The following is a 25,795-nucleotide window of genomic DNA, read 5'->3' as shown; positions in this document are numbered from 1 at the left end:
TTTTTAAAAAAATCTCAGTTTACTTCAGGATTCATCTAATTTGCATTATTTACTGGGTTATTCTGATTTGTGTGTCCAAGACTAATTTCAAGTTTCAGGCTCAATTATAATAAGTGCTGCTGTATAATTCTGGCGTGGTTGCGGAGAGAGAGGAACACTCCTACACTGCTGGTGGGACTGCAAACTAGTTCAGCCTCTGTGGAAAGCAATATGGAGATACCTTAAAGCGATACAAGTGATTCTATCATTTGATCCAGCAATCCCATTGCTGGGCATCTACCCAAAAGATCCAATGACACTCTACAAAAAAGACACCTGTACTCGAATGTTTATAGCAGCACAATTCATAATTGCAAGGCTGTGGAAACAGCCCAAGTGTCCATCAATCCAAGAATGGATTAATAAAATGTGGTATATGTATACCATGGAGTACTATTCAGCTCTAAGAAACAATGGTGACATAGCACATCTTATATTTTCCTGGTTAGAGCTGGAACCCATACTATTAAGTGAAGTTTCCCAAGAATGGAAAAACAAGCACCACATATACTCACCAGCAAATTGGTATTAACTGAACAGCACCTAAGTGGTCACATAGGTACTACAGTAATAGGATATTGGGCAGGTGGGAGGGGGGAGGGGGGCGGGTATATACATACATAATGAGTGAGATGTGCACCATCTGGGGGATGGTCATGATGCAGACTCAGACTTGTGGGGGGAGGGGGGGAAAATGGGCATTTATTGAAACCTTAAAATCTGTACCCCCATAATATGCCAAAATAAAAAAAAAATGTAAAAAAAAAAAATCTCAGTTTACTTCAGGATTCATCTAATTTGCATTATTTACTGGGTTATTCTGATTTGTGTGTCCAAGACTAATTTCAAGTTTCAGGCTCAATTATAATAAGTGCTGCTGTATAATTCTTTGCACCATCCAACTGAATGAAAAAGATGATGATGCATGGCTATTTTCCTAATTTCTTAATATAAAATGACAAGAACAAAATTATTCTTACACAGAGGCCTCAATCTGCTGCAATTTTCTAGAGATCGACAATATTTCAAGAAACAAATGTAGAAGCTCAATTGTCTCTTAAAATACATCCGCAAATAAAACTAGGTTAAGTCACAAACATAAGTGGTAGGTCTGAAGAGATATAAAATGAATCTATTTAATCACTAGATCAATGTTGCCTCTGTGATTTGATATTCCCCTTAGATATACAAATACAAAGACACATAGATTGATATATTTGTACCAAGGTATAGGTTATGAGCAAAAACATATAATTTAGGAATTCTGAAAAATCACATTGGAAATAAATGTCATAAATATTCAATCACACCTTAAATATAAAGCGATTAAACTAAGTATTTTTGTATAGACCTGTCAAAGAAGGCACATATTTTATTAGGCTGATTCAATAAAAATTTGTGATTTTTAAGTGGGAATCTTCCTAAATAGATCTTTCCAGTTTCTTCCCAGAAAATGAGCTCTTTCTCCCTAAACATGAGACAACAGAGACATCTAGTGGCTGCTAGAATAATTTAGGCAAAATAATTACAAAAGGATATTTTCACCATTTAGAGCTAATGGTTTGAATTACATGTAATGTGTCATGGATCTTTCCCTGAACTTTGATTTTCAAATAAGGTAAATGTCCAATATATATCAACTGAAATATCCACAACAAGTCAGAAGATGACCCCCCCCCTAAAAATCAAATCTAATTCTTTTGAAATTATTACTATGATAGCACAAAATTAATTGATGTAACTATTATTTCCTGCAATAAAAGGACTTGGCAATTACATTCAGCTAGAAAAAAATTGATCCAGCCACATTTCAGAGATTATTTACTAGGGCAGGAGTAAACTTGGCAGACTATCTGAAGTTAGCTGGATAGATTAAAATGTGTGGCATAAAATGTAAGGCATTTCTAGTTTCATTAAAAAGGAAGAAAAGGAAGGTATTTAGAACAGTAACAGAGAAACAAATTAGGATAGACTGTCACATATTTATTTACCTGAGATGAAGCAGCTTTGAAGAAAGTAAGTATTAATTTCCAAGTGAGGAGGTATCCCAGAACATAATAGAAGTCTTCACTCAGGGGCTTAATAGTAACTATCTGTCCAACAGGAATACATCCCAAAACATTTTCTAATAAGTTCTCTTGAGTGTTAAGAAGAGACATCAGCACTGCTGGTGGTGACCTAAGAATCAATGATTAAATACCACAATTTTCTTTATAGCTTGTCCCTTAACAAACTGACAGCATTTATAAACTTTAAGCACTTTAGAAAAATTTTTATTTTCCGAAAACCTTTTTTAAAAATTCCCCTCTGTAGATCCTATTTTAACTTCTGATTTCACATAATGACAACAGTAGAATCTGAAAGACATGCTATAAAAATGTGGACCTTAGCTGATAGCAGTTGAAGGAAAGATACTTTTAGAAAATATCTATTTCAATTTTCTGTTTTATAGATCAAAAAAGCACACATCCAGAGAAGCCATGTTTAGTCCATAATCCCTCAGCTAGTCAGGAGAACTATTAGGGCTTCTAAGTCCTACCAGGTCCTTAATCACCCTAAAAAGGGAAATGACAGGATTAAGACTTTGATAAACACAAGAAATAATTACATGCTTTTTGAAAAATCCTAAGACTGTATTTTCTTTTCAGGAAAGTAAATTTAACATTCATGTTAATTCATGAAAATGTAAGTTAATTTTCTTCTTTATTGAACTACTATATTTATTTATACTTTCAGTTATACTTAATGAGATTCTCAAAATGTGAAATATTTGTATCCTTTCAAACTCTCCTCTCTATGATACTCTAGCTTGGTTCTCTCTTTTTATCTCTATGATCTTTCCTCCCTCGTGGCTTTCTTCTCCCAGCCCTTTATGGGCCTTCTCCATACTTCTGCACTTAGGTCTAGACCTTCAACATCTCCATCTCATGTACCAAGCCTATTCTATTCCATACTTTTGGTCACTAGATCTTACAAATAACAGCTCTGAAATCTCTCCACTTTCCACACTGACTTCCACACATTATTATTTAACTCTGGAATGACCTCCACCTCTGCCTGCCTCTTTCTGAAATTCATGATTTATACTATTGCCAGAATCAGCTGGTGGTATCCTATCTCCTACCAAATGATATCCTCATCTCTAAAAAGTGTCATTTTTAAGGCCATTAATTATCCTGTTTCCTTAACTACCCTTCCAGTTTCAATTTCCATTATACCCTGCCCACTCTACACATACTGGTTCATTTATTCCTTCATTATTCAACAAATGAGCACTACTTATGAGTCTATTATAGGTCAGGAAACATTCTTAGTGCTGTGGATATAGTCAGAAAAAAAGAGACAAAAATTTCTGCCATCATAGAGCTTACATTCCAGCGAAGGAAGATACTGATAACAAAAAAATATGTTAAGTGGCAACTACTCAACATTCCCTGAGAACATTCTGAATATATCATGCCTCAGTGAGTGCCTTTGCACATGTTTCATTAACTTGTCTTTCCAGTCCTGCTGATGGTAACTAACTTTAAAGGCCCAGTTTAAATGTCTCTTCATCAAGAGAAAGTCTTCCCTTCCTGATGGACATTAATTATGCCCCCATAACATGCAATCTATCCTTTTTTCTTGGCACCTGTCATATGCTATATCTTCTATTATAGGATAAAATCATCTATGTTAGATTATAAACTCCTTAGGAATATGTTTACTAAACACTGTAATTAACACTTTGCACAAAGTGGACATTCAATAAATATTTGAACGGATACACACTCTCCACAGCTACCATGTGGCTGAAGAAAGTTTTGCCAAATAGTAGCAAACCGAAAATGTGATTTAGGGATAATTAAGACAGAGAATTCTCTGGCCGAACTCTAGATTTCATTTATATCTTATAAATAATAAGTTAAAAAGGGCCACTCTAGAGAATGAACATATACTCTAAATTTAGAGCTTCTGTGTTATTTCAGTCTTCTAAAGATATTATAAGTGAGGTGAATTATGAGAATTTAGTAAAACAAATTGTTTTTTAAAAAAAACCTTACAAGGCTGGTTCTTCTTCTTCATCTCCATATGACTTTAGATTATCCTGATCATACTGTGGTAATTCAGGCATCAATCTGGAAATTAGAACATTATTTTTAATGTTTTATATTAAATTACCCACTGTTATTTAATGTCCAACAGCAGAAAGACCAATTTAATGAGTTTTCTCTGAAATAACTATCTATGGCCAGGACTATCTAAATATAAATTGTCAATGGAAAACAATAATCTAAAAGATCAAACAACATTGTGTCCCTATTATTGAAATAGTCACATTTCTTATTAATTGTTTAATAACTAAAAGTAAAAACTATATATATATATATATATATATATATATATATATACACATACACATACATACATACATACACACTACTTTTTTGGACCACTGTAATACTAATTCAATTGGAAGAATTCTTACTTGTATAACATATGATAAACTGCAATTTGCACAGGCCTAGCTCTGAAGAGGAGTAATGGGACCAATGTATTTAACAAAGTCTGGAGATATTCTGGCATGTTTGTTTTTTGGTCAGCAACCAATCTTGCAGAAAGTTTGTGACTCAAGAGCTGATCCTTTGAGATATACGTTAATGTTTCACACATGGGCTTCAGCATTGCATTCTGAAAGGATGTTTCAGACATATCTTTGTTTTCTCCTGATGAGAAAAAAGGAAAAAAAAAATGCATATCCCAAAAGGAAGTTAGTAATATAGCTTGACTGATTCACATACAATCAACTGTAATTTAAGAAAGGGAAATAAAAAAAACACATGAACATTACAGCATTCCTATCTAGAAACATGAACTGAATACATATATTTCAGTTAATCTCAACTGTTTTAATGACTTTTATCTCATTCTTTAAAAATAAAGAAAATGTTCAATAGAGAGGTTCTATTCATGTGATGTGAATTACTATTTTAATTTGCAATGGTCATTGTATACCTTGCCGTTTTTCAATTCTTGTCTGTAAAGCAGAAGCATAGATGCTTCTGAAGCCAAGCTTTCTCTTCTGGCTCTTTTCTTTTACTATTCAGTATTATTTGATTTAAACATCCAAAAATTTTGTTTTGAAATTTTTAGTAAGTCATTTCCAGTGAATCTCATTATTATTCCCTTTTTCACTTGCCTGTAGCAGTCACCAAAATAGGTAAAAGCAAACTGTGGATGCCTTGGGAAAAAAATTCTTTCCATTCACTGATTAGATTTACAGGAAGATTGCCAGTGGTATCCTGAGTTGTAGAATCAAAATAAGCACTGAGATCACAGGCCAAATCACAGCTGACATAGGCAAACAGTTGCACCAGTGGAACAGAATACAATGCCTGATTCTCACTTGTTGTCTGAAGAAACAATAAAAATGAAATAGGTAAACAGATTTCTGCCAGCACATGACAAATAAAGGCAATAAAGATAAGTCCTTTTTTCATTTCTTTGAATTTTAAAATAAAAAGCAGTTGAAGTGTATAGTCTCAGGAGAAATTTGTATTTTACATTAAAAATAACCTTTTTCAAAATTAAATACTATGAATTAGAATCATTAATCAACAATTTATTCTGAAATGCCTTTTTATTTCTAAACTATGGAAGAAAATATCTCCTACCATTTACCAAGTCAGGTACACTAAATACACATTTTTTTTTTTTTTTTTTTGAGACAGAGTCTCACTTTGTTCCCCATGCTAGAGTGAGTACCATGGCATCAGCTTAGCTCACAGTGACCTCAAACTCCTGGCCCAAGCAATCCTACTGGTCAGCCTCTGGGGTAGCTGGGACTACATGCATGCATTAGCATGCCCGGCTAATTTTTTCTATATATTTTTAGTTAGCCAATTAATTTCTTTCTATTTTAGTAGAGACGGGGTCTCGCTCTTGCTCAAGCTGGTTTCGAACTCCTGACCTTGAGTGATCCGCCCACCTCAGCCTCCCAGAGTGCTAGGATTATAGGCGTGAGCCACCGCGCCTGGTCTAAATACACGTTTCTTTTCTTTCTTTTTTTTTTTTTTTGAGATGTTGCCCAGGCTAGAGTTAGTGCCATGGCGTCAGCCTAGCTCACAGCAACCTCAAACTCCTGGGCTCAAGCGATCCTTCTGCCTCAGCCTCCCAAGTAGCTAGGACTACAGGCTTGCGCCACCATGCCCAGCTAATTTTTTCTATATATATTAATTGGCCAATTAATGTCTTCCTATTTATAGTAGAGACAGGATCTCACTCTTGCTCAGGCTGGTTTTCGAACTTCTGACCTTGAGCAATCCGCCCACCTCGGCCTCCCAGAGTGCAAGGATTGCAGGCATGAGCCACCGCGCCTGGCCCTAAATACACATTTCTAATGTGCTTAGTAGCCCTAGAAATTGTGGGATCATTTTAAAATAAGAAAACTGAGACTCAAATAGTTCAAGTGTAAAACCCTAAGTCACACAGCTAATAACAGGCAAAGCAGAGATTCAGACCAACTCAACCCTGACTGACCTGCTGCCTCAGAGCTCACAAGTATTATGCCTCTGGTTGCTTGGGTCATAAAAATTATACTAATTCCCTCTGAATGTACTAATCTTTAATGCATTACTCTGGCAATACTGACATGGTACATTTCAGAAATAATTACAACCAAAAACACCAAAAACTTGTCATGAAAAGATAAAACTTAAAAGAGTTGTGCTGCAAATATTGTAATAAGCCTAAAGCCAATGAGAACATTTTCATAGCACTGAGATTTGGTCACTGAAGGGTGCTGATAGTCAATAAACTTCTATCATTTTACTGTTCTGTCAAATATTAGCTAATGAGGAGAACATCTAGAAAGTATTTCAAATGTTTGCAAAGAAGCTAATTATAATCACTAAAGAGTAAGATTAGTAAATAGTTCTGATACAAAGTTATGTACAAAGACCCAACAGATGTGATAACATAGCAGGTTGATTTACCTCCAACCAAGCCAACATGGAGCACATGATGAAGTCCCATTCACTCTCTGCCAAAGGAGACGAGCAATATTTCAGAAATAGGGAAAGGAAACGGATTATTTCTATATTTACACCCAATACCTCTGGACTTGCTTCTGACAGATTACTGTGATAAAGACAAAATCAAAATAACAAAAGAAACCAAAAAGTATTAAAAGGATTATACTGACATTCGATTAGAAGATATTCTCTTTTAAATTTTATATACTTATAAATGACTGACTTAAATGTCTACCATTACTCTACAAAGTTATGACTATAAAATAAATAATCTGTTTCTATTGTATATAGGGGGGAAAACATAGTATAAAGTATCACCTACCAACTGAAAAGAAAAATATCTTCATGCTCTTTCTTCCAGGATATTATAATTTTTAATATTCCATGTAATAGCTCTCCATCATCTATGCTTCTGGTTTGCAGACAAGAATTGAAAATGGCAAGATGTCCAAAACCTCCTAAAGTAAAATTCAAAACAAAAATGAAAAAGTTGTAAACACTGTATTGCTGCTATAAAAAAGAAAGTCTACTTTGAGAGGTTAAAAACTTTCTCAAGAAGTGCCCAGGTTAAGAACTCTAAAAATGGCTTATATGAAAGAGTAAACAAAGGAGCTTGTAAGCTCCACAGGGCAGAGACCCTATCTCCATACCCAGAACCTAGCACAGAAGAGGGAATTGGGGAAAGGGAGGACAGTAAGTGAATGATATTGTTATTTAAACTAACCTATCCTGTCTTTTGTTCTGGTCTTTCAAGTACAGGACATATTCAGCATACTCACCTCTCAAATAAAACAAAGAAACCCCCACAGCTATAAAATGTACAAGTTAAATAAGGATAGAAAAGAGAACATATTGTTCCATAATTCATACATTCACTAAATAAGCATCTACTATATGTGGTAAGCTTGTATAGGATTCCCACTCTTTAGAATCCCTATCATTTCTCAAAATCCATCCTCTGGTGCATATTAACACCCTTTATCCCCAACCTTCTACCTTAAATGCCAGCCAAACTGAACTATCTGTACCCTTGTATGTTTTTGTGCACATGGAATGTCCTTCCCTAACTATGTCCGTGTGGAAAACCATTTATTCTTCAACATCCAGTTGAAATATTCCTTTGTGAAATTGCCACTGCCCCCCCCAAAGAACAGTGGTAACTACTTCCTTTTAGCTACTTCTATATATAGAACATCTTTTTGCTACATCAGTCATCACTCATGTATATTTATGTCTGCCTTCTCTGCAATACGAACTGCCATATAGCAGGTGCTCATTATAAGCATTTATTAAAAAGTAAATGAATAAAGTACACAGTGCTCAAAACAGTTTCAAATACAACAAAAGCTATTCCCACCTTTGCCTTTATATGTTCAAACATTGGTTTACTAGAAAGATGGAAAAGAAATGATTTTAGGGTATTTGTGGGTGTAAAATTTTCCTTAAAGCTATGCCATTTCTGTACCCCAAAATGATAATAGCCGCTATTTAATGACATCCATATAAACTAGAACAAAACAGTTGTAATTTAATTTATCTCTGCTAGATTTGGTTTTAAATATTAAGAAACACTTCTTTCATTTCAAGCAATAATTAAATTAATGAAATATTACCAAGCAACTAACCATCAGTCTTGCAAAGGTCTTTCTTAGTCCAGCCCAAAAGTGCAGGTATACATTGAGCACTAAATTCTTTCTTTTCTTCTTTTGACAAAAATGGACACAGACTTTGAATGGTATGCAAATTGCCTTTAGTTAGTGGGAAAAAACTGTTTAAAGAAAAAATATGAATTACATTTATTCTAAATATTCAGTTATTTCATAATATTTCTCTTATTCAGATTATTCAAAAAGACTAATTCTACCATATAAAATAATTATATAGAAAAATAAAAGAAATTATGATAAGAGATTAACAAGTACTGACTCAATAAAATTGTAGATAATTTTTTTGCTGCTTCTTTCTCTTTTCTGCATGTTTATAATTTTTAAAATGAGCATATATAACTTTCCCCCATGTATGATTTTTGAAAATTACACTAGCAATGAGATTATACTCTTTTTAAGTGTCAATTGTTTCAATTTAAACAGTACCACTTGTGTGTCCTTTCTTTGAACTGATATTCATATATGTGCACATAGTTGGTTTTTATTCACATAAAAGGGATCACACTAAGCACTGTCTTACTATCTGCCATTTATACATGTTATAGATATTTCTCCGCCAAAACATATACATATAAATTATTCTATTCTAAAGCTATATAACAAAAACAAACAAAATCTACATAACACTCCATACTATGGATGTATCATTATTCAGCTATTTTCCTATTAGTGGACATTAAAGGTTTTTTCCCCTCAAATTTTTGCTCTTACAAATTATGATGCAATAAATGTCCTTGGCAGATATTATTCTATACATGTGCAAATACCTCTTTAGGCTATATATATGAATATTTTTGTTAATTTGCAAATGTCTTCTCCCATTTTGTCATTTGGTCCTGTAACCTTTATTTATTTATTTTTCAGACAGAGTCTTACTCTGTCCCCTGGGTAGAGTGCAGTGACATCATCATAGCTCACTGCACCCTCAAACTTCTAGGCTCAAGCAGTCCTCCCACCTCAGCCTCCCAAGTAGCTGGAATTAGAGGCATGTGCCACATTGCTCAGCTAATTTTTCTATTTTTAGTAAAGATGGGGTCTCACTCTTGCTCCAGCTGGTCTCTAACTCCGAAGCTCAAGCAATCCTCCCACCTCAGCCTCCCAGAGTGCTAGGATTACAGGCATGAGCCATCATGCCTGGCCCTTTATTATATTTTTGTCACACAGTTTTCATTTTCTTGGTTGCAATATTGTACTAGAGTTATGCAAAATAGTACGACTGGGGAAAACTAGATGAAAGGTTTATGTACTATTTTTTATTCTTTATATTATTTCTTACATATTCATGTGAATCCATAATTACTTCAAAATAAAATTTTTTTAAATAAGATAAAAATGCCTGAATTAAATTTAGAGTTCTACTGTTATAGAATATATTTCTATCATTTGAAATTCTTCTTGGTAAATCAGTAAATTCAAAATGCTTTTGATAGGCCGGGCGCTGTGGCTCACGCCTGTAATCCTAGCTCTTGGGAGGCCGAGGCGGGCGGATTGCTCAAGGTCAGGAGTTCAAAACCAGCCTGAGCGAGACCCCGTCTCTACTATAAATAGAAAGAAATTAATTGGCCAACTGATATATATATATAAAATTAGCCGGGCATGGTGGCGTATGCCTGTAGTCCCAGCTACCTGGGAGGCTGAGGCAGAAGGATCACTCGAGCCCAGGAGTTTGAGGTTGCTGTGAGCTAGGCTGACGCCACGGCACTCACTCTAGCCCGGGCAACAAAGCGAGACTCTGTCTCAAAAAAAAAAAAAAAAAAAAATGCTTTTGATAAATCTCAGCTAAATATTAATTTGAATGTTGAGCTTCACTATCGTGCCCAAACCCACAATCTACTTATTTGTCTTAAGAACACATTCACTACATTTCTAGATCATATTTCAATAGGATGATTCTTATTTAAGAGAAGAGGAGTAAGTAACTTTCCCAGCCACTTCCATATAGCAAATAAAGTGATAGAAGGGTATTAGGGAGAGGAAAAAGAAAGATTTCTAGGAGAAAGATTTCTGAGGAAAAGAGAAAAAGTTTATGAAATGCCACTGGTTAAACCAAGTACTCTATAAAATTCCACAACAAAATTATATAGTTAAAAATGCTTATTATTAATAAAAATAGGTATATCCCTTAACCTAGTTTTAAAGTCTTTAATTCTCATTTCCATTAATTAAATTTCCTTATTTCCTAAGACTTCTTTTCTTGATTCATTAGAGATTATTCATTAGTTAGGCACTACCAACGTGACCAATTACAATAAATTACAAAGTAAAAACACTTTAAATAAGAATACCCTTCTTTTCTCCTATAGTGTGGTTTTATTGCATCAGTTGAAATGCTTCGGGAAGTGATCAATTTAGCAATAATAAGAGACCAAAGTGTGCCATGTTCCCTGGATCTGAAAAAGGAAAAAACATTATATTTAGAAAGTGTTCTTAATAAAATTTTTAAACACTGGCTACCTGGATTCCTTTTACAAAAATAAAGCACCTTGGGAGGGCATTAATTCACCCAAGACATTGCATCTAAGCAACTGCCATTAATTACCCAAAAGATTGGCAGTTTACACTTTCAACACTCCTTTACAACTGGTACTAAGCTCTCATCCTAAGGCAAACCCAAAGCAACCTCAGTCCCAAGAGGGGAGATGACCTTTGCAATTAGGCTTGAAGACTAAAGGCTGCGGTTGGGAAGGGACATCTCCCAGAGGACACCTAGGCTACCTTAAGTTGAAGAACCAAGGAGGTACTATTATCCACTGAGGAAACTTCTGAGTGTTGAGTAAGTGTAGTGGGATTGGAGAAGTCTGGGTCCTTGCAAAGAATGCTCAAAATATATAAACAAGTGATAAACTCTTATAGAGGAAGTAGTTCAACATAGTCATTTTAATAAGCCAAACACCTAACTGCTATAACCTCTATGAGAACTGTTTTGATACCCACCTTCCTCATCTAGGGGAAGAGGGTATTGTGATTATAACATTAAGACATACCTATAACAACAGGTAAGATAAAGGCTGAATTTGAGAGGATGGGTCACAGAGACAAATTAAACTTCTACAGGCTTCTACTTCTTTGTCATCTGCCCCTGAATGTACTTAGGGATTTAATAAGACAGGCAGAGTCCAAATATCTCTCACCAGAAGATGAAATCAAGTACTTAGTATCCATGAAGTGTTTATTATTAAGAATAGGGTTTAGATCAACCCTCTGACTGATACATTAGCATGAAGTAGGCTTACATCTTACAGAAGACAAAACCATAAACAAGTAAATAATCATTTAAAAAGTGGAAATTGAAAGGGATTCTTAAAAAAAAAAAAAAAGGAATTCTTACCTGTTAAATAACAGCTGTAAAAGGCCAGAAGTATTACCAAGTTCACGTAAGTTATCATATGTAATATTCATTTTTTGAAGCATTTCACAAAATCCAGTTAAAAAAATAGGTGGATTGTCTAATTCTTCACACCACTGCAGTGAATAGAGCAGTTCTGCAACTAATAGAATGGATGGCACCAAATTATCAAATGAACTTTGTGAACAAACCCTTCAATTATTATCATTTCTGGGTCCCACATTCTAACACTTTTATGTCCACTCATCTCACAATATGTATGAACTGATTTTCAAATCTGCTTTGAGAGTTCAAGGACAATGAAAAAGGAAAACATTTGTCTGATAAAAAATACCACCCTTCTTCCAAATCTTACTTGGTCCTTTTTCTGGTTAGTTAAGAATGTGACAAAAATCTAAGTTACTAGAGATAAATGAAAGAATCTTCCTACTACTTGGTATAATTGGTAAGAAGTTGCATACATGAAAAAACACTAAGATTTTAAATTTTAAATTGATACGTTGTTAAATTAAAAAAAAACCAAAAAAACACTAAGAGATTGGAGACCTGAGACGAGAAGTTCATGCCAATGTGGTAAGAAATGGAAGACAGCATGATGCAGTTAAAAGAGCATGGGCCTTGGTGACAAACTGCTCTGGATTCAAATCTGTGTCCATCTCGAGCTGTATACATACAATTAGGATACTACCAACTACCTCACAGGACTGTTGTGAGAATTAAATGACCAAGTGTCTATCATGAAACCAAGCAAATCGTAGGTTTCTAATACATACATAGCCACAACTTCCTTCTTTAGAGCCATGTATGGATTTTGGAGTCAGAGCCTTGAGACTTAATTCAAAATCTAATCCTACGCTTACCAGCTAAATAACTCTAGTCAAGATAACAAAAACAACAATATCTGACTGATGAGAGTAAATAATATTGCCACTTGTAATTAGTAACACAATTAACATACATAAATTATCATAAAAATTGTTACTCTAGTTTCCAGTTTTATGTTTAGACAGATTCACTGTGAGCAATGTGAACCAGAGGCTTATTTCTCTGCCTTTAACTGAATGTGGAGCTGACTGACCAAAAGAGGTACTTGTATTTCAGTGTTTCAGTTTTCTTCCACAGAGCATATCGTCAACTGTGTCACAGGTGAGGGCTTACAAACAAGACTGACACAGGATTCCTGCAAATCCTCTACTTTTAATACCATCTTGTGCAAGTCACGCCACTACCTACAATTCTAAGCCATTTCCTGAAATGGAAAAAATTGCTGAGGTCCCAAGTCCTCTTAGCATTCAACATTTGGACATCCATTTACCAGGATAAAAATTAGAGCCTGATGAATAGGTATAGAAGTTCAAAAATCAACAGAACCAAAACAGCATGGTATTGGTATAAAAATAGACATGTAGACCAATGGAAAAGAATAGAGAACCCAGAAAGAAAGCCACATACTTACAGCTAACTGATCTTTGACAAAGTCAACAAGAACATACATTGAGGAAAGGATAGCTACTTCAATAAATAGTACTGGGAAGACTGGATATCCATATGCAGAAGAGTGAAACTAGACCCCTATCTCTCACCACATACAAAAATCAACTCAAAATGGATTAAAGACTTAAATGTAACACCCGAAACTATATAAAACTACCAAAAGAAACGCTTCAGGACATTGGTCTAGGCATAGATTTTTATGGTTAAGACTAAAAGCATAGGCAACAAAAAGAAAAATAGACAAATGGGACTAAATTAAACTAAAAAGCTTCTGTGCAGCAAAGTAAACAATCAATAGAGTAAACCTGTAGAATGAAAGAAAATATTTGTACACTATTCATCCAACAAAGGACTAATATCCAGAATACACTAGGAACTCAAACAACTCAAAGAAAACAAATAAATCTATTAAAAAGTGGGCAAAGGATCTGAACAGACATTTCTCAAAAGAAGACATCAAATAGCCAGTTATATTAAAATATGTTCAACATCACTAATCATCAGGGAAATGTAAATCAAAACCACAATGACATATCATCACACCCTAGTTAAAATGACTATCATCAAAAAGACAAAAAAAATAACAAATGCTGGCAAGGATGCAGAGAAAAGGGAACTCTTATACACTGATAATGGTAATGCAAATTAGTGCAAACATTATGGAAAATTTTATGGAGGTTTCTCAAAACACTAAAAATAGAACTATCATATGAGTTATCCCAATGGGTATTTATCCTAAGGAAAGGAAATCAGTGTATCAAAGGGATACTTGCACTCCCATTTTTATGGCAGCACAATTTACAATAGCCAAGAAATATGGAATCATCCTAAGTGTCCATCAGTGGATGAATGAAGAAGTGGTATACATACACAACAGAATACTATTCATCTATTAAAAGGAATGAAACCCTATCATTTGTAGCAATATGGATGGAACTGGAGGTCATTAAGTTAAGTAAAATAAGCTGGGCACAGAAAGACAAATACCATGTTCTCACTCATATGTGGGAGCTCAAAAGTGGATCTCATGAAAGTAGAGAGTAGACTAGTGGTTACCTGAGACTAGGAAGGGTAGGAAGGAGGGAGAAATGAAGAGAGGTTGGGTAATGGGTACAAAAGCATAGTTAAATAGAAGATATAAGACTTAGTGATCAAATGGCACAGTAGGAAGACCACAGTTAAAAATAATTCATTTTATATTTCAAAATAGCTAGATAATTTGAAATGTTCCCAACACAAAGAAATGATAAATGTTTGAGGTAACGGATATCCCAATTACCCTGATTGGATCCTTACAAATTGCATGAATGTATCAAAATATCACATGTACCTCATAAATACGTAAAATTATTTTGTATCAATTTTCAAAATCAATGGAAAAATCAGAATTCTTTTTTTTTTTTTTTTTTTTTTGAGACAGAGTCTCACTCTGCTGCCCAGGGTAGAGTGTCATGCCATCAGCCTTGCTCACAGCAACCTCAACCTCCTGGGCTCAAGCAATCCTTCTGCCTCAGCCTCCTGAGTAGCTGGGACTACAGGCATGCACCACCATGCCCAGATAATTTTTTCTATATATTCTTAGTTGGCCAATTAATTTCTTTCTATTTTTAGTAGAGACGGGGTCTCGGGGTCTCGCTCTTGCTCAGGCTGGCTCTGAACTCCCGCCTTGGCCTCCCAGAGGGCTAGGATTACAGGCGTGAGCCACTGTGCCCAGCCCAGAATTCTTGATAAAACACCAAAACCTCACTCATTTTCTTTAGGTTATGTGCCACTGAATCTGCTTACACTGATGTCACTCCAGCTGGAGTAACTATCCTTATACCAAATTATGCTCTCTACAGCTAAGATTATAGCAAGATTTCAGTACATTTCCATCCAATTTGCAATTTAACATATATCACTTAAATAACGTCAAGGTTCTCATCACTAAAATAATTAATAGGAAGCTGAAGATTCCTGCATTAAGGATTTAAATTACATTACAATTAAAATTATATTTGCAAATTATATTGTATATGAATGCTCATATATACTTACTTATTTTCTCAAGCTCATTATTTTCTAGGACTATTTCCTTTTTCAGTGCAACTAAGATCATTTTGCTCAATAATGCTGAAGTACACAAATGGCTGGGAAGTGTCTTTGTATCTTGTTCCTTAAAATCTGTTTTGAAACACTCATAATTCAAACTCAGTCTTCCCTCTAAAAGAGGTCTATGTAACCACTGTGAAAAGAATACGTTAAACTGTATGTAAAATCATTAGATATTTTAAAGTATTTACTACCTATGCAATTCAGGCAGGGAACAAAAATGAAGTTAACAGAATATCTAGTTTATTAATAAAACCAAAGAAACCTTGAAGTTTGGTTTCTACTATAGGAAATTATCAACATGTATATTTCTTTAATATTCCTTAAAGACAGAACTGGATCTTATTCACCTTTACCATGGCTACTACCAGTGTTAAATGATGTCTTGCAAACAGCAAAGGCCCAATATATAAGTGTTTAGAAACAAAAAGGCAAAGCAAGATACTCATTTCATTTACTTTTCTCCTTCCTCAGAATAAAAGACAAATACTCAAGCTTGCATGAAATTCAAACTTCAGAATGAGATATGCACTCTCCAATTTCAAAAATACCTGCATAGGAAGAGACTGTCTCATCTTTTCCCATTCACTGCTGTTTGGCATTACACTTCCAATATAAACTCCCAGAAGATAAGAATCCTCACTGTTCAGAAGTGTATTTAGCAAATCATCGACAGCAGACAAGAGGACTTGAAGACTAAAAATAATGCAAAGTACTTAACTGTTGTAGTTATGTTATCACTAGTTTGAATACCCTAGTACATATTAAATACCCTGCAATAGCTTATCTGAATAAAAAGAACAGATGAAAGTAAAAATACAGGTAAGTGACTCCCTCTGGCCCACACATAACACAATCAAATTGGGGATTTAATCCAATATTTGTAATTTGAAATGGCAGAATGAAGGGGACCTGCACAATTTCAGACCAGGTATTTCTGAAATACAGCCACCTTATAAAATACAGCATGACTATCAGATGCAATCCCAATAGCCTCTGATGCAGTCTTTCTGTTCTCACTTTTGTCATATTGATTTAGGTACAAGATATGAAATATATTTACAATTCAACACCTTAAAACAGTGGATACCTGTCCCTGAAGCATAAATAACCAAGATCAATCAGTATGTGTGGTGGCCATGAGAGGTTATGGTTATAATCCACAACAGCCTATGACAAAGGATAGTATCATCACATCACTGACTACAAATTAGGAGTCCCGCAGGTATATTATTATAGATCATTCTTCAATTGACAGTTTAAATGGATGATCACTAAAATGCTTTTGGAAAAATCTGTTTGTGTGGATCTTCTCTTAGAGTCCTGTAGATTTCTTACCTAATTGAGTCATTTTTCATAGGTACTCACACTAATCATGGAATCTTATATAAGGACACTAATAAAATATAAAAGAGATACTGTGAGCACAGAAAGTTACCTTTTAATATCCAGAGATGAAGACTGAACTTGGTTCTTCAGCCACAGAGCAGACAAACGTAGGAAGGTACTCTCTTTATACGTATTATCAGTTTGATGAATCAATAAATTTACACCAGAGAGCCAAGTATTTTTCAGTTTGCAGATAAGAAAATCTAAAATCAAGATGTGAACAGGAATTTGTAATCTCACTAAATTAACCCTAAACAGTACAAAATGTCTGAAAGAACTCTGCAGATCTAAGATTTTTAAGGTATCGTTTAAGAAAACATAAAATTCAATTGCCAAAACAAAGTGACTTTGTAATAAACATGCAACAATACAAGCTAGCTTGTGCCATATAAATGTAAAATGGTAAGATGTTAAAAGATTTTTTCTGCTCCGAATTTATTTACAATAGAGTCATTCTTCTGGAGATGTGAAAAAAAATATTACACCTTTTCCAAATAGAGAAGTTAGTAATAAAGAAAAGGTTAGGGGAAGAGAGCTCTCTATAGCATTTTTTATGGTCTTTTCATAAGTCTAAATTAGCACAAAAGCCAAGAATATAGTCCTTAAAAAGATAATCTCAATTCTATTTTGATGTACCCCAAGATTGATTTTTTTTACCATTAATATAATAAAAAGATGAGATATTATCACCCTTTTGTGAATAAGGAAACTGAGGCATCAAGAAATTAAGCAATAGGCCAAGTGCAGTGGCCCATGCCTGTAATCCTAGTACTCTGGAAGGCCGAGGTGAGAGGATTGCTCGAGGTCAGGAGTTCAAAACCAGCCTGATGCAAAAGCGAGACCCCCGTCTCTACTATAAATAGAAAGAAATTAATTGGCCAATATATACAGAAAAAATTAGCCGGGCATGGTGGCACATGCCTGTGGTCCCAAGCTACTCGGGAGGCTGAGGCAGCAGGATTGCTTGAGCCCAGGAGTTTGAGGTTGCTGTGAGCTAGGCTGATGCCACAGCACTCACTCTAGCCTGGGCAACAAAGTGAGACTCAGTCTCAAAAAAAAAAGAAATTAAACAATATGCCAGAGCTACTGAATACAGGGACTAAGATTTCAACCTATCTTTAATATTACAGCCCCTTCCAAATTTCCTTGATGTCAAGTTAGAACACTTTAGATATAATGTCTACATACATCTTTAACTTGGTTTCTTATACAAAAGTACATAAGACTGTAGCCCTTTCCTTAAAATGCTTTAAACTTCCAAATACATTATGATTCAATTAATAAAACCTGGGCACTTACACTCACTATGAAGGTCAGAGCCGGAGATTCCCAGCAAAACATTTGAGCAGTAGGCTATTACCTGGCAAATGTGTTTTTTCTTTGCTCTGAGCACATAACTGAAAGAGAGTTAATAATAAATCTTCAGATGATGGCATTAGCAAGCATCCTTTCGCAGAGCTGAAATAATTATAGGCCACATCACAGATAAAAGACACTGATGAGTCACTATTTTCAGCTTCTGACAATTTCTTTGTTTTGGATAAAGTTTCATGAAGTTTAACAATAATTCTTTCAACATATACTTCTCCGATCAAGTAATCTAGAGAAAAAAAGTTCAAACAGATAAAAAATTTTAAATATTAACAATGCATTTTTAAATATCTTACTTAGGGTTAATAACTACATGGGTCTTTCCTTGCATTGTTCTTTAAAAAGTGTTTAAACAATACATAAAATTTTATCAACAAATCAATCCATTTTCTCACACATAAAAACCCTCAGGTTTAAAAAAACAGTTTTGAATTAAGCAGAAAACAGCAACTGTCTACAACATTAGTGAGCAACTTTGCTACATTCAAAACCCTCTAGAATATAAAGCTAAAAATATTAACTATCTTCTAAATCATGCTAAAAAGATTAATAAAAACTTAGGGTGCTCATAAAATTAATATATTTGAATGAATAAATCTTGTTATTCTTGACCATTAATAGGCAAACAAGCACCATGGAATCTCCCCCAAAAGTTAATACAGATTATCCCCTACTATAAAACAAAAGTCATACCATTTTTAACATGTTGGGATAATACCAAACTTAGAAGAGTCCATCTTTCTGAGAAGTAAGATTCTGAAGGTACTCTGGATTCCAAGTCCTTATTACAAAGACAATCTGCCAAGGCTACCATTTTCTCTCCAAGGATATCACCTTTCAGCCAAGGAGTTACTAAAGCATGTTTATCTGAATTAGAACATGCCTAAAACCACAAAATTAAAGCAAAGATTAGAAGCAAGATGAGAAAGTATATCTAAATTTTATTTTGTCTCTAAAATATTACTTGTACCTATTATCTCCCTTCATCATTGTAGCCCCCAACTCTATCCCCACTCCTCCTCCTGAAGTTCCAGAAGACTGGTATCTTCCCAGTTCCCCACTAAGCCTGGCTTATGCTCACTTCCATGCCTTGCTCATGTTATCTTCCCAACCATAAATATTCCCCCTCTCTTTTACTTATTAAAATCCCATCTATTCCTTGAAAATCAGTACAAATCCCACCTGCTTTATGGAGTCCCCCATCCACTCCAGCCCACAATGATCACTGCTTTTCTCTGAATTTCTAAAGCACTTACTGGATTGTATTATTATTTAAATGTTTCATCTGTGTATGTCTTGTCTTTCCAATGAGATTGTAAGTTCCTTGAGAGCAGAGACTGTCTTAAACTTCTTTGATACCTGCTATCAACACTGCAGATATGTTCAATGAATAATGAATGGATAAACTTTTGAAGATAGACTTATAAATGCTCTATAGATGTTAAATTTTTGTTCATTAATTTTGCTAAAATTAAAGAACAATTAATGTATAACAATGGTAAATTACTTATGAAATAGTTACTGGGGCCAGGTATCTGACAGCAACCTGTTTATTTTCATGGGGTGGGGAAACAGGGGAAAAAACTGTAAATTCTCCCCCAAAAGCATGCTGATCCATGTTCCCAGAGCTTCTTTTGCTTTAAGGGCTGAGAAGAAAGGAATTTGCAACTTGGTTCATTTCAAAGCAATCTGGAAGAAAAAGAAATCCAGGTGCAGATTGGGTAATGCCTGAAAAACTGTTTATCTTTTTATTTAAAAAATTGTAGGTAACCAGAGCTTATATTTTAGTTTAAGCTTTACCACTAAACTAGCCTTATGACCTGGACAAATCTCTTAACCAACCTGTCCTTATCTGATTTGAAAACTGAAAAGATTAACTAGAAAACCTTTAAGGTCATTTTCTGGTTCCCAAATTCAGGTATGTTTTTTATTTGTTTGTTTTTAAAGAAACTGACTTTAGGACTCTGCTCATAAAGTATTAGGTTCCATAAAACAAAAACTGCTTTAGAGTTTAGATGGCTGTAATATTGGCCTTTCTAATGTAGTTTACCAAATAAAACCAATCTATTCTATGGAATCCTGGTAGAAAAAATAAACCTAATAAAATGTTTCTCAAGTTAGCAAGATATAAAGGCAACTTCTCAATGTATAGGCATAAATCATTTTATTGGGTCTCACTTTATTGCATTTTGCAGATACTGCATGTTTTACAAATTGAAAGTCTATGGCAACCCTGCATAGAGCAAGTCTACCAGTGTTATTTTTCCAACAGCATGTGCTCACTTCCTATGTCACACTTTGGTAATTCTTGCAGTATTTCCAACTTTTTCATTATTATTACATCTGTTATGATGATCTGTGATCATCTAATGTTACTACTGTAACTGTTGTGTGATGCCATGAACCATGCCCATATAAGAAAGATGGCAAATTCAATCAATAAATGTTGCGTGTTCTGACTATTCCACCAACCAGCCATTCCTCTGTCTCTTGTCAGGCCTCCCTGTTCCCTGAGACACAACAATATTGAAATTAGGCCAATTAGTAACCCTACAATGGCCTCTACATGTTCAAGTGAAAGAAAGTCACACTTCTCTCACTTTAAATCAAATGATTACCTTAGTGAGGAAGGCATGTCAAGGCCAAGACAGGCCAAAAGCTAGGTCTCTTGTGACAAACAGCCAAATTGTGAATGCAAAGCAAAAATGCTTGAATAAAATTAACAGTGCTACTCCAGCAAACACAGGAACAATAAGAAAGCAAAACAGCCTATTGCTGATATGGAGAAAGTTTTAGTGGTCTGGATAGATCATCAAACCAACAACTTTCCCTTTAGCCAAAGCCTAATCTAAAGCAAGGTTCTAACTCTCTTCAATCACTTTAAGGCTGAAAGAGGTGAAGAATCTGCCAAAAAAAAGGTTTGAAGCTAGCAAAGATTAGTTCACGAGATTTAAGGGAAAAAGCTGTTTCCAGAACAAAAAAGTGCAAGGGGAAGCAGCAAATTACGATGGAAAATCAAGTTTCCAGAAGAACTACCTAAGATAATTGATGTTAGGCTACACTAAACAGATTTTCAATGTCAACAAAAAAGCCTTCTATTGGAAGAAGATGCCATCTAGGACTGTCATTGCTAGAGAGTCAATGCCTGGCTTCAAAGCTTCAAAGGACAGTCAGGCTCTCTTATTAGGGGTTAATGTAGCTGGTGACTTTAGGCCAATGCTTATTTCTCATTCCAAAAATCTGAGGGCCCTTAAGAATTATGCTAAATCTACTTTACCTGAGCTCTATAAATGGAACAAAGCCTAAATGACAGCACATTGGTTTACTGACTATTTTAAGCACACTATTGAGACCTGTTGCTCAGAAAAAAAGATTCCTTTCAAAACATTACTAATCATTGACAATGTACCTGGTCACTTGACTCTGATGGAGATGTACAAGAAGATTAATCTTGTTTTCATCACTGATAAAACAATATCCATTCTGCAGCCCATGAATCAAGGAGTAATTTCAACTTTTCAAGTTTCATTATTTAAGGAATACATTTTGTAAAGCTATAGTAGCCATAGATAGTGATTCTCTGATGGATCTGGGCAAAGTCAATTAAAATCCTGGAAAGGATTCACCATTCTAGATGTCATTGAGAATATTCATGATTCATGGGAGGAGGTCAAAATATTAACATTAACAGGAGTTTGGAAGAAGTTGATTCCAATCCTAAAGGATAACTCAGAGGGAAGGGTTCAAGACTTCACTGGAGGAAGTCACCACAGATGCGGAGAATGAGCAAGAGAACTAGAATTAGAAGTGGAGGCCGGGCACGGTGGCTCACGCCTGTAATCCTAGCTCTCGGGGAGGCCGAGGCAGGCGGATCATTTGAGCTCAGGAGTTCGAAACCAACCTGAGCAAGAGCGAGACCCCGTCTCTACTATAAATAGAAAGAAATTAATCGGCCAACTAATATATATAGAAAAAATTAGCCGGGTATGGTGGTGCATCCCTGTAGTCCCAGCTACTCAGGAGGCTGAGGCAGGAGGATCGCTTGAGCCCAGGAGTTTGAGGTTGCTGTGAGCTAGGATGATGCCACGGCACTCACTCTAGCCTGGGCAACAAAGCGAGACTGTCTCAAAAAAAAAAAAAAAAAAAAAAAAAAAGAAGTGGAACCCAAAGATATGAGTGAATTGCTGCAATTTCATAATAGAATTTGAACAGACGAGGAGTTGCTTCTTAAAGATGAGCAAAGAAAATGGTTTCTTAAAAAATCCACTCCTGGTGAAGATGCTGTGAACATTGTTGAAATAACAACACAGACTTAGAATATTACATAAATTTAGTTGATAAAGCAGTGGCAGGGTTTAAGAGGACTGACTCCAATTTTGAAAGAAGTTCTATTATGGATAAAATGTTATTAAACAGCAATGCATGCTACTGAGAATTCTTTCATGAAAGGAAGAGTCAATTGTTGTGGCAAACTTCACTGTTGTCTTATTTTAAGAAATTGCAGGCTCATGCCTATAATCCTGGCACTCTCGGAGGCTGAGGTGGGAGGGTCACTCGAGGTCAGGACTTCAAGACCACCCTGAGCAAGAGCAAGACCCCATCTCTACTAAAAAATAGAAAGAAATTAGCTAAACAAGTAAAAATATATAGAGAAAAAATTAGCCGGGCATGGTGGCGCATGCCTGTACTGTAGTCCCAGCTACTTGGGAGGCTGAGGCAGAGGATTGCTTGAGCCCAGAAGTTTGAGGTTGCTGTGAGCTAGGCTGATGCCATAGCACTCTAGCCCGAGGAACAAGGCGAGACTCTGTCTTAAAAAAAGAAAAGGAAATTGCTATAGCCACAGCAACCTTCAGCAACCACTTCTCAATCATTCTGCAGCAGACCCTTCACCAGAAAAAAGATTACAACTTGAAGGCTCAGATGACTATTGGCATTTTTTGACAATAAAGAATTTTTAAATTAAGGTATGTACACTGTCTTTTTAGACATAATGCTACTGCATGATTAACAGACTAAAGGATAGTGTAAACATACCTTTTATATGAACTGGGAAACCCAAAAATTTGTGTGATTCACTTTATTGTGGTATTTACTTTATTGTGGTGGTATGAAACTGAATCTGCAGTATCTCTGAGATATGTCTGTATTTTAACATATCTATTGAAAGAATCTGTCCAGGTGTAAGGAGATGGGGAGGCTAGTGAGTCTTGTAATCACAGGAGGCAAACATTGGGTAAAAATTTCCAGTACTGCTCAGGTAGAAGATATTCTCCCAAACAGATGCCAGTATCTGAACTACATGGTAGATATGTTCCTATGTTGGAAATGGATCCATCAGTCTATTCTTATTAAATTATTTACTCCCCCTGGTCTGATCTGATTCTAAGCTTATTAGGCAGCTTTCTGATAATTTGGCTTTTCATGTAGCTTGCCTACAGGGAGAGAAGGCACGGGATAAACTAATGCAAATAATGTGCCTATCCCCAATATGTTAGAAGCTAAAGTGACAAAAAAATAAAAAAGAAATAAAAATAATAATAATAATAATAATGTGCCTAATAAGTTATAGTTCTCATTGAAAAATATTAAGTTAACATTCTGTATTTATTCTGTAAAAATAAACCGTTGGGGGAAATGGGGAGTTATTGTTTAATGGATACAGAGTTTCAGTTTTGCAAGAGGAAAACGTTCTGGAAACTGCACAATAATATAAATATATTTAACATTACTGAACTGTACATTTAGAAATGGTTAATGTGGTAAATTTTATGCTATGTATTTTTTACTACAATCGAAAAAATAGAAAAAAAATTTGTAAATTCAAAAGTTACCTATGTAAAATAATAAAAAAACACCTTTTAAAAAGATGAAGAATTTTAGGTAGCTAGTCATACTAACATTTTTATAGTTGGGAAAGTGTCACATATATCATTTACATTTTAATTGGGAAAAAATACTTAAGCCATTTTAAAAATTTCTAAGTTGTTTATGTTTTTGATTTCTTTTTATTATTCTTATCATTGATTTGTTTAGTCAAATGGGATTTAGTCAGGCGTGAATACATAAAGGCTGGAAGATTTAAATGTGCCTACATAGTATTCCAGAGTAGAGAAAACTTAATTTCCTGATGTGTTGTACGCAAAGCTAGAACCATGCAATCCATTTCTACAAAAGAAAAAGTAACTAGGAGAAGAGCAGAAACCTGTAGCCTTAATTAAAAAATAATAAAAGGTTCAAATCTGCCTTTGTTACCTGCTAGGAGGGAAATACTGGATTTTCCAAAGCCTGTTCATTCTTCCCTAATATTCCTAACTAGAAAACAATACTATAGAAAGGCAAAAATCAAATGTCTTCCCAAATTATGGGAAGAAAGTTACAAATAATAAGGAAGTTCTCTAAGATAGATACCTGACTACTATGACCAGATTTTGTGTGTGAATGACTATAGTTTTAATTTTTCTATACCCATAAATACAAAAAAGAAAAAGAAAAAATATCCCTAAAATACCTTTTCAATAACCTGGAGAAGAAATTTCCATTTCAGGTCCACCTGAAAGAAGAAAAAGAGAAATAATCTGTTAAAATGAACAGTAAAGCTTTTTTTCTTTGATTTTTTTTTTGTAAATACATTGCCACACTAGAAAAAAAAATTTTTCCTTGAGACCAGGGTGTTTTATTATGAAAACAGAATAAAAACTTCAGAAACAAAACCTTTCTAATTTAATGAAAAATTTATTATTTTTTATTGTTTTCTGTGCATGAGTTATATGCAACTTGAAAAATAGTTCACGCTGTTCCCAAGGTAAAGAGAGAATGAGTTACATATGCTTCATAAGGCCTCGGGCTCAAAACTAGCATAAATTAAATACAACTCACATGGCAGTTAATGTGTTAAAGATGGTCTTATATGACCTAAGGTAGTCTTGAACTCCTGGACTCAAGTGATCCACTTGCCCCAGCCTCGTGAGTTAAGACTATAGACATATACCAAAGAGCCCAGCTAAAACATTTAAAAAGAAAATGAAGTCCCCATATAATCAATACAAATCTAAAACATTTTTAGCTAGTCCAACTTTAGAAAAGTATGAACCAAAAGAATTCACCCTTTTATTACCAAGCTTCTGTCAACTTGGTACTCATGAACATCTACCTAGAAGCCTCGAATACTTCTGAAATCACAATCAAGTATACACTGCTTGTTTTTTTTTTTTTTTTTTTGAGACAGAGTCTCGCTTTGTTGCCCAGGCTAGAGTGAGTGCCTTGGCGTCAGACTAGCTCACAGCAACCTCAAACTCCTGGGCTCAAGCAATCCTGCTGCCTCAGCCTCCCGAGTAGCTGGGACTACAGGCATGTGCCACCATGCCCGGCTAATTTTTTCTGTATAT

General features: G+C 34.9%; 1 protein-coding gene across 1 annotated transcript in view; it reads right to left on the bottom strand.

The window, feature by feature from the left end:
* LTN1 (listerin E3 ubiquitin protein ligase 1) overlaps window positions 1-25,795 on the bottom strand; it is a 71,853-nt gene that overhangs the window by 14,315 nt on the left and 31,743 nt on the right. Inside the window, exons 11-25 of the mRNA XM_012764464.3 lie at window positions 24,919-24,960; window positions 19,104-19,293; window positions 18,400-18,639; window positions 17,089-17,242; window positions 16,202-16,346; window positions 15,597-15,783; window positions 12,048-12,207; window positions 11,005-11,109; window positions 8,678-8,820; window positions 7,375-7,510; window positions 7,014-7,158; window positions 5,219-5,432; window positions 4,508-4,745; window positions 4,083-4,157; window positions 2,031-2,217 (exon numbers count right to left, since the gene is read on the bottom strand). Coding sequence (XP_012619918.2) covers window positions 2,031-2,217; window positions 4,083-4,157; window positions 4,508-4,745; window positions 5,219-5,432; window positions 7,014-7,158; window positions 7,375-7,510; window positions 8,678-8,820; window positions 11,005-11,109; window positions 12,048-12,207; window positions 15,597-15,783; window positions 16,202-16,346; window positions 17,089-17,242; window positions 18,400-18,639; window positions 19,104-19,293; window positions 24,919-24,960 — 2,361 coding nt within the window. The remainder of the gene's footprint in view (window positions 1-2,030; window positions 2,218-4,082; window positions 4,158-4,507; window positions 4,746-5,218; window positions 5,433-7,013; window positions 7,159-7,374; window positions 7,511-8,677; window positions 8,821-11,004; window positions 11,110-12,047; window positions 12,208-15,596; window positions 15,784-16,201; window positions 16,347-17,088; window positions 17,243-18,399; window positions 18,640-19,103; window positions 19,294-24,918; window positions 24,961-25,795) is intronic.

The sequence above is a fragment of the Microcebus murinus genome, chromosome 1 (assembly GCF_040939455.1).
Source record: "Microcebus murinus isolate Inina chromosome 1, M.murinus_Inina_mat1.0, whole genome shotgun sequence".
Classification (NCBI taxonomy): Eukaryota; Metazoa; Chordata; class Mammalia; order Primates; family Cheirogaleidae; genus Microcebus; species Microcebus murinus.
The sequence above is the reverse complement of the archived record's forward strand: the minus strand, read 5'-3'. Positions and strand labels throughout refer to the sequence as shown.